Source organism: Triticum dicoccoides, chromosome 1A (assembly GCF_002162155.2).
Source record: "Triticum dicoccoides isolate Atlit2015 ecotype Zavitan chromosome 1A, WEW_v2.0, whole genome shotgun sequence".
Lineage (NCBI taxonomy): Eukaryota > Viridiplantae > Streptophyta > Magnoliopsida > Poales > Poaceae > Triticum > Triticum dicoccoides.
Window position 1 is genome coordinate 560,183,361 of NC_041380.1, and position 11,714 is coordinate 560,195,074.

Consider the following 11,714-nt stretch of genomic DNA (forward strand, 5'->3'; position numbering starts at 1 on the left):
TGGACATCGTTTGTGGTTCCTCCAGGCTCTTTCACCTCATACTTCCACTCGTTGTCGTCATATAGTACAGCTTCTTGGGAGTCTGCCTTTCGTGATTGAAAGTCCAACCATTCTTCAACCTTTGGTGGGAAATAGTACTTGTGCTTATCCTTGTTCTCACCAGCAATCTGCTTATCCGTCTCCATTGAATACTTCAAAAAGTATCCATTCATCTTGTCAAATGTGTATTGAACTATTGCCGTCACGGATAATGCACGTACACCCTTGAGCACCTTATTAAAGCATTCTGCCATATTGCTTGTCATTTGACCGTACCTCCGGCCATCCTCATCGAAAGCACGTGCCCACATATTCCTTTCGACAATGTTCTTACTGAGAAATTCATGACCACCGGGGTCAAGTTTCTTGTGTCCGAGCAATGCATTGAACAATGTGGCAAACCGCTTGTTGGTGAAAACGAGACAACAATCTTGAAGATCATCGGCCAACTCCTTGATACCACATGCCCTATAGAAGTTTGCACAAAAGTGCCTCATGCACCATCGATGGTGCAACTTTCTATGTCCGGGAATGTCAACCACCACCGCATTTAGAATTCCTGGATGGCGATCCGATATGACACAAATTTCCCTTTCAGCCGGTAATACCCTTGTTCTCAATTGACGCAAGAACCACTCCCAGTTATCATTGTTCTCCACCTCAACCAAAGCGAAAGCCAAAGGCAACGCTTGGTTATTGGCATCACTTGCTATCGCAACCAATAAAGTGCCCTTGTATTGTCCGGTCAAGAACGTGCCATCAATGGCGATGACGGGTCGACAATTCTCAAAAGCCCTCATGCATTGCTCAAAGGCCCAAAATGCATGGCCAAATACTCGGACGGTCCTCCCGTTGTGAATCAATGTTTGGTGCCCATGAGGCTCAACCACGTGAACCATGCCTGGGTTTGTGGTGGCCATAGCTAACAACAACCTAGAGAGTCAGTTGTATGCTTCCTCCCAATTTCCATACAACATCTTGAATGCGGCTTGCTTTGCCTTCCATGCCTTGCTGTACTTCACCTTGTAATGAAAGATGGCTTTCACAAGGTCAATGACACTCTTGATGCTCATTGCTGGAAGTGTGGATATTTGGTTGGAAAGCCTATAAGCGATGAACTCGGACGTGAGTTGTCCGTGTTGTTGGTACACAAGCTTGCCATCCGCATTCTTGTGCCGGCACATGTGATTTGGTAGACAACTCACTATGCTCCAAGTGGGACCTCCTTTCCATGGCCTTGCACGCACAATCCATGGACAACTTGGCACTTCACATTTGACCGTGTAACGCACATTGACATTCGAGTTGGCCAATTTATGTGGACGATAATGCATAACCGAGTAGTTGTCGAGCCACATCTTCAATTCCAAGAAGGATTGAAACTTACAACCGGGATATATCTCGTTCTTGCCGTCTTCCAAATCATGGTGAGAACTTGGCCTAGCTCCAAGAGATATGCATTTGCCACCATCCACAACGGCTTCATCCGCGAGACTAAGATCCTTGAACAATGGTGTCTTGTGATCCCGCCCGAATACCTTCTTGAATGCTTGGGCCTCCTTCGGTGTGAACCCCTCCTCATCAACCTCTTCATCGGGACCATCGTCATCCGAGTCCGATGCATATGCACGGGAAAAAGGGATGGATTGGTTCATTGTCTCTTGCACATGATATTGGTCGAGATCACCCACATTGTTGTCATGGAGATCAACTTCGTTGTCATCCTCCTCGTACTCATCATTCTCCTCTTCAAAACCTTCATTTTGGTTGTTTGGAGTCGGGCTCAATGTTGGCCAATCTTGTTGCGTGAAATGAGGTTCACTCATTTGATCTTGTTTCATGGGTGGTGGAGTGCTAGCAACCAACGGGGAGGGGTTCCGGTTCAAGTTCAAATTCAAAGTAGACTCAACCTTCTTGGAGGCAAATAACTCAAGAGCCTTGTCTAGAGATTCGGCAACCGTCTCCTTGTATGCAACCCAACGTTGCTCGGAGTTCACACGCATTGTCTTCCAACGGATGTGCATTCCAAAACCAACATTATGCCTTCCCTCGAACTCAACAACGTCACTTGGGTCCATCCAATTCAAATCCTTCCTCACTTGGTCCAAGAGCTCCGCATAGCTTTGGACTACTCTCAAACACCATGTCAAGCTCATCCGGGTCCGGCTCAACATTGCCTTTCAAAAAGGCCTCTTTATCCACATGGTGAACATAAACACATGTTCTCCCCATCCCTACAATAATAAAAAACACACATATATCAAGTAAGTACTTAACAAAAATATTTGCACAAAATACATATGCCATAACATATATATATATGAATTAATAACCCTAACCCCCACTTAACAATAACCACAATCCTAACCATAGCATAACCCTAACACCAACATCAAACACACATAACCCTAACCCTAGCATACTATGAAAGCCTAACCAGCCCAAATTAGCAAAGAAACATAACATGATTCAATACAAATTTGCAAATCCAAGCCAAAACTAGGGTTTCCCCAAAGTAGCAAGATTTGAGCAAATATGACAATTTCTATGGATGAAAACTAGGGGATCGAAGGAGATTACCTTAAGGGAGGGGTTGGCTTCGAAATCCACGGTCAAATACTTCGGATTTGCAAGATTTGAGAAGGATTTGAGAGGGGGGAGAGGGGAAGAGAGGAGGGGCGCACGGCTAAGGGTTTGTGTGGGGTGGGTGTGTGGGGTGGGGGTGGGATGGGAGAGAGGGTGGGGCCAGCCTAAGTGGAACACAGCCTGTGCAGCGCCCAAGAGCTAGGCGCTGCACATTACAAGTGTGGCGCCTAAGTCTGAGGCGCTGCAGTGCTGTCTGTGGGGCCGCAACTGGACCAGGCCTGCCACGCTGGCAGAAGGTGCGACACCCAAGAGAGAGGCGCTGCATAGTAGTGTGTGGCGCCTAGCTGTCGGCGCCACACGAAAGGGTCAGCAAAGTGAAATTTTTTCGGAACGAGGTCAGTTTGTGATTTGATTTGCCCCTCACATCAAATATGTGATTTCTGCCCCACTCCGACGCCCGTGCGCGCCAGCCTTTTTACTTCCAGAATGGGATCGTTGGATTCATTTATAAGATGGGACACCATGATGGCAATGTTCCGTGCACTTGAAAGCGATTTCCTTTCGCAACATGATTCTCATTCTTTTGGTGCCTCGCTAACAAACGCATAGTATTTGGTAGGGTGCTTAGCAGCCGGGATAGACATGTGAGTTGTTTACCGATGTTCAACCCATCTTGTTTTTACCGTAACATGTTTACCCATTTTGCTGCCTTATCATTGGCCCTGTTTGGATTCGTAAGTTAGAGTTAGTTTTAGTTAGTTGGGGCTCAAATAACCCAAAAGTATCCAAACATGATGGGTTAGTTCAGGTTAGTTGGATCTAATCCACGCCAAAAAACTAGCCCACAGTAGAGGAGCTTATTTGGGTTAGTTCTTCTGGGCCCACTAAAAAAATAGTAAAAAAAAATTATCTCTCTCATCCAAATAGGGTCCAAAATAGTCAAATGATTAAGAAAGAATATTTATTGTCAATCTAACCCTACCATCCAAACATCTCTTTGGTTAGAGTTAGTTTAGGGTTAGTTTAGGGTTAAAATATAACTCTAACATCTAACTTAGTTAGAGTATCCAAACAGGGCCATTGTGCATTTTTTTTGCTAGCACCGAAAGTTGCTCTTTTTTGTTTCTGAATTTTTTGAAGTAACCTGGTTTTTAATGTTACACATTTACCGTTAATTGTAATATAAAATGTACCACTCCCTCATCTGCTCGCACCGGGGATGGTGCTGTCGGATTGCGCCTATGTTGTCACCGGTTTACACCTGAAAGAACATGCATGATTGCTCTCGCTTCGGTCACTTGTTCTGAGTTGCTATCTTGAGGCTCATCCATGAGTTCAATGTGCCATTCGAAGAAGGTTGCTCTTGGGTAAAGTAGTTTAGCTTTGTCACAACGTCCATTTGGCAGTGTGGCAATTGGAGTTTGTGACCTCTCCCACCCTCGAATCATGTGCTTCGCTTAAAAGCCTATCTGTCTGGGTTAGGCAATGACGTCGGCCTGACATCGCCTCCCTCTATGGGGAGTAGCTTTGAAGGCTCTCTTTTTTTATCTTGTTCGCACCTCTTGGGGCTGGACGCATATGACTTTGTGGTTGACATGTGGCCAACCAAGTCGACAGCGTCGAGTGGTGGTTCGGTTATGTCGAGGTTGTTTTACTTGGCTTGCTGACATGTCTACTCATTGGGTTTCACATGATATAATGTGATGCGCACTTTTGCATATTTTTTCCATTGTTGCTCGCCTACGAAAACGAAGATGTCTGGTCGCTGGCGTGTGTGCCTGGCTATTTGGTATAGGTCGGTGTGGACTTTGTGCAGGGGCTACGATAAGGTCTTCGTTAGCGGTCAGCCGTGAAGAAGTCGTAGACGTTGTCTTGAGGAGGAATGATGACTATAACATTTGCGTGAAGCATGTGTTGGTAATTAGGCTGGCCAGTCATGCAATGTCATGTTCCATGATATTGCTTTGGCTATCGTTATAGTTTTGACTGATTTTTGTTAATTGATTCGAATGATTATTAGTATTTTTTTATAAACGGATTGACACGGCACAAGAAACCGGGAGTGTCGTAGCGAGAGGCGATTTTCTAAGAACTCCCAGTCAACCCACCTCACTCGTCGGCGATCTACGGTTTCCTCCGCCTCCGGCGGTCGCTCCGGTTGCGGGAGGTTGGGGAAACCATGGATCTAGGCTTGTACATAGCGTAGGGCTTGGTAGGGCCGCGGCCGGCGTCGCCATGGAGGTGAAGATGGCCTCGGTGTGGTGTTTGTCGTCGGCTCGCTTCCCCTCTCGCGGCGGCTCTCCCTGGAGTTCCATCGCGCGGCGGCTGACTTCCCCAAGCCCGCCAATCTACGGATCTGGTGCGCTTGTCGTGCCCCGGCCGGATCTTGGGTGGTGGAGGATCCGGAGGTTGAAGACGAAGGTGAAGATGACGTTGGCATCCATCGCGACGAAGACGGCGTTCCTGCGAGTAGGATATGTGGATCCGGCGACCGGTGACCTCCCGGCTGCCACGAGGCTGGCTCCAATCCAAGGCCTGAGGCGGAGCAGTGGCAGCGGCGCGCCATCGACGGCTCCAGTTCGTCGGCCTAGTCGGGATATAGAAGAAGGGGTTATGTGTAATTTTCTTTTACTTTTGGGTCTTTCTGTAAAAACGATGGATTAATATTATCTTCACTTTCCGTAAAAAAGAAAAGAAACCAGGAGTGTCACGTTTACACCATACAAGTCACAACGTGCAACGCAGGCCACACACGCGTCATGCACGACGCTAAACACCAACGATCGTAAGCATAGCGCTCTGCTCAGGGAAGCTTAACGTCACACAGGCACTTGTGACTTGTCTCTGTTGTTTGTCAGCAGAAAGAGATATTGACGCTTTCGACGTTGACCGGAGAACAAAAAATATCCATCCGTGGACGCCCCGTGGCTCGGGAGGAGCTGTCTCCGATCTGTCACCATTGCTTGCACCACGGACGGGCTGCCAGCGAGAGCGAAGAGTCGTCTCCGTGGCTCAGTGCGCACCCATGTACACCAACAGCCAGCATTTTGTTGATTTGTTCGAAACAGGGACGGGGCACGTCGCCTGGTACATACACATTTTTAGATGTTTCTTATGACAACGACGTCCCGAGCATTTGAAAAGAGGATTCTTTCAGGCATTGAGATTGAGGGACATGGTTCTCATTCTCTTGGTGCCAGAGTAAAAAAATGTTGATGTGATGGGGCATATGTTTAGACGCCAGCCCGGGTAGACAGTAACACATGAGTTACTTATGCATGCGGATCATTAATTCATCATGTTTTTTTTTACATTAACCCTTTTACCCTTTTACTCCATTGCCCTTGTCATTTTCTTGTTGCTAGCACTGAAAGTTACTCCTCTCCTTTTAAGTATCTTGGTTCTAAATATTCGGAATTTGCAGTCATGTGTATGCACCTTATTCATCGGAATGGCAAGAGTAAATAGAATAATAATCTTACTCCCTGCTACGCCAAAACACTACATCTATTGTTTGTCTTTGTCGACCGCTGTTTCTACGAGTTTCTGAATTTAAATAAGATTGCTCTGCTGAGACGGTGGTGTTAAGGCTTCTCTGGATTTATATAACTCGGCTACGGGCCAAAGCCTTACCTATGACAAGTGCTCTAAGTTCTTTGGTGAAGCGTGCCCGGTCTCGGTTCAAGATCAAGTTAGGGATGCTCTACATGTCACGAGTTTGGTCTTTGAGGAGAAGTACTTGGGTCTTCCCACACCTGAGGCACGCATATCTAAAGAAAAGTTTCAAAACCTTCAAACAAGCCTCACCAAAAGGCTCGTTCAGTGGGGGGATGGGTACCTAGCTCAGCCGGGAAGAGAGGTACTTATAAAGTCAGTCGCACAAGCTTTGCCCACATACATAATGGGAGTTTTTAAGCTGCCGTTCTCAGTTTGTGATGACCTCACTAGAATGATGAGGAATTTCTATTGGGGTTCGGAGAAGGGAAAGAGGAAGGTACATTGGAAGGGATGGGACCATCTTATGCAACCGAAAGATAGGGGTGGTGTTGGCTTCCGGGATTTTCGTCTATTTAATTCTAGCTCGTCAGGCGTGGAGGCTTATCACGAGACTGGATAGCCTTTGTGCGCGTTTGCTCAAATCCAAGTACTACCCAGAGGGCAAGCTCGAAGATACGGTGTTCATCGGAAATGCTTCGTCCTCCTGGCAGGCCATTAGTCACGGCTTGGATTTATTGAAGAAAGGCTTAATTTGGAGAGTGGCATTGGGAGTAGCATTAGGGTGTGGCGGGATAGTTGGATCCCACGTCCTTTCTCCTATAAACCTATTTCTAGACAAGGCCCTATGTCCCATTCAGTATGTTTCGGATCTACTAAATGATAATGGCTCCTGGAAGATTCAAACTCTGAATCAGTATTTCGTTCAAGCAGATGTGGTGGAGAACTTAAAGATCAGAGCATCCCTAAGGCGAGGGGATGACGTTATTGCATGGGGGCCTGAAAAATTGGGTGTTTTTCCGTGAAGAGTGCCTACCAGTTGGCTTTCGACGAGGCACATAGGTCTAATGCGGCATCATCTAGCTCGTCGCCGCCGGGAGCGAGGAGTTGCTGGAAGTTCATATGGAATTGTGGAGCACCGCCGACAGTTTCAAACTTTGCATGGAGAATTGCGACTAATGGATTGCCGACATGGAAGAACAAACATAAGATTGGGCTTGAAACTACTAGCATATGCCCAGTATGTGGTTTGGATACGGAGGACAATTTTCATCTGTTTTTAAGATGCCAACTTGGACGGGATTTATATATGGAAATGGCAAAAGTCTGGAGACTCCCTCATCTACAATCGATAGTCAATTGTGGGAAGGAGTGGTTATTGCAAGTACTAAGCACCAAGGACTGAGTTGGAGAGATGTATGCTGCTACTGATTTTCTGGAGAAGCTAATATGTACGCAATGAACTGGTGCATCACAAACCTGCCCCGCCAATGGACGTGTCTGTCAGATTCCTGCGGAGCTACTTGGAGTCACTGATGGCCATCAAACATGATAATGGCGCTGATCCGGTGAAAGGTAAAGCGTATATCACCATGGACCCGGGGGTAAAGCCGGTTGTACATGTGCCCAAGTCGCGTAGCTGGGCTAAACCGAGCCAGGGTTGGACTAAACTGAATACCGACGGTGCATTTGTCTCGTGTGATGATGCTGGTGCGGGTATGATTTTGAGAGATTCTTCAGGGAAGATTATCTTTTCTCAGCTTGCAGAGCTTTGTATTCCTGCAGGGATGTGCTGGAGGCGGAGCTTTGTGCCTGTATGGAGGGGTTGTCCTCGTTGATTCAACGCACAGAACTGCCGATAGAAATTGAGATGGATTCTTCAGTTGCAGTGTCCATGATCACATGTGGGGGCACTGATCGATCGGCGTACTCTTCGCTAGTGAATGAGATTAGATTGTTATTGAGTCTTCATCAAACTTGTATTACTCATGTCGCACGCTCACAAAATAAAGCGAGCGACAGGTTAGCTGCTTTTGATCGCGTTAATAATAGGACTGACTTGGTTAGGGTCAGGTCCTCCTGAGGTTTTAAAGATAGTTGCTGAAGATTGTAATGATACTTTGATTGAATAATACAAGTATTGAGCCTGAAGAAAAAAATGGCCGTTTTTTTAAAAAACACACAAAAAAATGGCCGTTTGTCTTTTTCTGATAAAGAAAGGAAAACACAACAAGCAATCCAGCTATTCCCTCCGTCACGGTTTAGAAGGCACAGTTAAATTTGCATGCGTTTCCACAATAGACAAGGTTTAGGGCGCATTGCATTTATTTCTAGTAGCTAATTAGTATTCCATATACTATTTCTATATGCATGCATGCATAGTGTGAATGCTATTTTTTAGCCCCTCTCATAACCAATAGATAATCACCTAGGTCCCAGAGAATTTCCAAACGCGCCTTCTAAACCGTGACGGAGGTAGTACTACTAATAGGGTGCATGAGGCATCAGCCGACTTCGACGCCACGTGAGGCGAGCAAAACCACATGACAATCATCCATTTGACCCTTTCGACGGACGGACTGACGGACCGACCTTATCCGTAACGATTCCAGGCCCTGATGGGCCATGGGTCCATCACATCCCGATCCCACTCTCTCCTCCTTCCACTAGCGTCACTGCTGGCGATCCCATCGCGTCCACACGCTGAGGCTGTCGGCTCGGCTCGGCTGTCCCTCGTCTGGAGGGCAATACCGGAATAAACAAATAAACAAAACCAACAAACAAACCCAAGGCCCCCCAACGCGCACGTTTCGCACGCGTTGATGAGCTTTCCCCCATCCAAAGAAATGGTCGGTGCCCTCTGTTTTGCATGCGCCTGCGCCGCGTCCCCTGCGACGTCGACCGGAGCATATATATACCTCTCCCCCCGGACTCCCACTTCAAACAACCATCACCTTCAAGCTTAGCTCCAGCCTCCAGCCATCACTCAGCTCAAGGCACAATCAGGCACTCATCGGCAGCAAGAACACACAGACCTTCAGCGTCTCGGCGTCAATGGAGGCGAGCCGGCAGTACATGATCCGCTTCGACGGCCACTTCGAGGAGGGCCCGAGCTCCGCGGCCGCCGAGCCACCGCAGCCGTTCGCCGGCAGGGCTTTCTCGCCGGAGCAGGAGCAGAGCGTCATGGTCGCCGCGCTGCTGCACGTCGTCTCCGGGTACGCCACGCCGGCGCCGGACCTCTTCTTCCCGGCGGGCAAGGAGGCGTGCACGGCGTGCGGGGTGGACGGGTGCCTCGGCTGCGAGTTCTTCGGCGCCGAGGCCGGGCGCGCGGTCGCGGCATCGGACGCGCCGAGAGCGGCGACCGCTGGCGGGCCGCAGAGGAGGCGGAGGAACAAGAAGAGCCAGTACCGCGGCGTCAGGCAGCGGCCGTGGGGCAAGTGGGCGGCGGAGATCCGCGACCCGCGCCGCGCCGTGCGGGTGTGGCTCGGGACCTTCGACACCGCCGAGGACGCCGCCAGGGCCTACGACCGCGCCGCCGTCGAGTTCCGCGGCCCGCGCGCCAAGCTCAACTTCTCCTTCCCCGAGCAGCATCTCCGCGACGACAGCGGCAATGCCGCGGCCAAGTCAGACGCGTGCTCTCCGTCGCCTTCGCCCCGCAGCGCGGAGGAGGAGGAAACAGGGGACCTGCTCTGGGACGGCCTGGTGGACTTGATGAAGCTGGACGAGAGCGACCTCTGCTTACTGCTCCCGGTCGACAACACTTTGGATAAATTTCACGCACCGGGACAGAGACGATCGGGATCAGGGGTGCCCCTCTGCTACTAGTGTTAGACTATTAGCGAGGACAGTACCAGATAGACTGGTGTCAGTGCGCTTGTACGCCACTCCTAATCCTGCTCACTGCTTGGTTAGCACACGTCCTAGCTTCGGTTGTAATTCTGCATGCATAAATAGGCACCCGATCAATGGAAAAGTTGTGTTCAACCATACTCCCCTGTCATGTTGTATGTAGACAAATCCTATTTTGGGCTTATTTGTTGGAACTACAATGACGGTTAACCAGGGGAAACCCCCTTTGCTCAATTTTTTTGTTGGAACTCTAATGGTGTTTAGACCAAATTAACTATTTATAGTGTAAATTTTCATAAATTTTAAATCATGGCACCCTAGTGTTGAGATCCTAGGCTCGCCATTGAAGACGATCACAATCGGAGCCACTCTCCACTCTCACCGACTAGGCGAACCCACATGGCATAAATGTTCATTGGCAAGCAATGTTAGCATGAGCTCTTTCCCCTTTCTCGTTTAATATATGATATGTACACTCGTGCGGATTCGAGAAGAAAAAAAAAGCAATGTTAACATAAGCTCAATGCTGCATGGTTTAAATGACCATATGACAATCCGTTGCCGAATATCTTGGAGGCTATGAGCTTAAACAACGCCAACATAGTGCGGCACCTCTAACAATTATGCAAGATAGATCCAATGGTGACTGCACCGTAATTTCGAACATAAATGGCCGGGTGGACATAATGCGGCCGACGCATCAGTTTCAATGAAAAACCTTGATGGCACCTGAGATAGATTCGATGGACAATAATCTTAGATTTACAGGTGTCGCCTAACGGAAGGTACGGACGGATGGGGTGTGCTCCTTTAAGACCTTGTTTGGTTGCAGCGTGAGCATTCCCAGGGCAGCAAAACCCCAACGGGGGGATTTCCCTGGTAGGTGGGATTCCTCCTACCACCACGGGGGATATTTCCTTTGCCATTTGGTAACAGGTGGATGGGGAAAAACTGAGGCCTTCTTTGGTTCATAGGATAGGAATTTTATAGGAATAGGAAAATCATAGGAAGTGAGATGACATGTATGTCAATTTCTATAGAGAAAGAGATGTCATTTGATACATAGGATAGGATTTTTTTCATTGAGTCTAGGCTAATGTTTTTTTTCCTCCAAAACGTGAAGGATTGATTCCTATCCTACATAGGAATAGGAATCCATTCCTACAAACCAAAGTGCTTCAAAGAAATTTTTCCTTTGCAAATCCTATCCTATAGAATTCCTACAAAAATCCTACAAACCAAAGGAGGCATGAATCGTTCTAGCGTCTGAATCACATAGTAGATAATTTGTTTATTAATAAACATTAGAAAACAGGCCAATTCCACATGTAATTCCCAAAAAAGTCTAAACAAAAACCACAAAATAATTCTGCAAAATGCATAGAATGTCCAGGACATTACGAATAATTCCAGAATTTGAAAATAATCAGAGGAAATCAATGAACTTGCAAATTGATAAATAATAATATATTGAGAATATCATCTCGACACACTTTTGAGAAAATCATCTAGAGGTGCATTTCTTAGGAAGTTAATACAGAAATCTTCCTCCTCTCATGTTATCATTACAAATAAGAACATCATTATTCAACAGGTTCTGAGTTTTAGAACAATGAGGCCAACGCCAATATGAACAAATAGATTTCAGGTACTAGAAACACGATAGTTGCGTGCTTGTCCTGGACCTTTACCCCAGTACCAAAAGTGCTAAATTATCAAAAACCATGTCCAGGACAACCACACTT

General features: G+C 47.5%; 1 protein-coding gene across 1 annotated transcript; it reads left to right on the top strand.

Annotated features, from left to right (window-relative positions):
• Positions 1–9,072: 9,072 nt before the first annotated feature.
• LOC119289828 (ethylene-responsive transcription factor ERF109-like) lies at positions 9,073–10,107 on the top strand. Its single transcript, XM_037569040.1, has one exon. It carries the CDS (start codon positions 9,175–9,177, stop codon positions 9,943–9,945), a length of 771 nt encoding a protein of 256 aa, XP_037424937.1. The 5' UTR covers positions 9,073–9,174; the 3' UTR covers positions 9,946–10,107.
• Positions 10,108–11,714: the final 1,607 nt, after the last annotated feature.

Excerpts from the sequence above, each read along its gene's own strand:
- LOC119289828 (XM_037569040.1), top strand. The coding sequence starts at position 9,175 with ATGGAGGCGAGCCGGCAGTACATGATCCGCTTCGACGGCCACTTCGAG.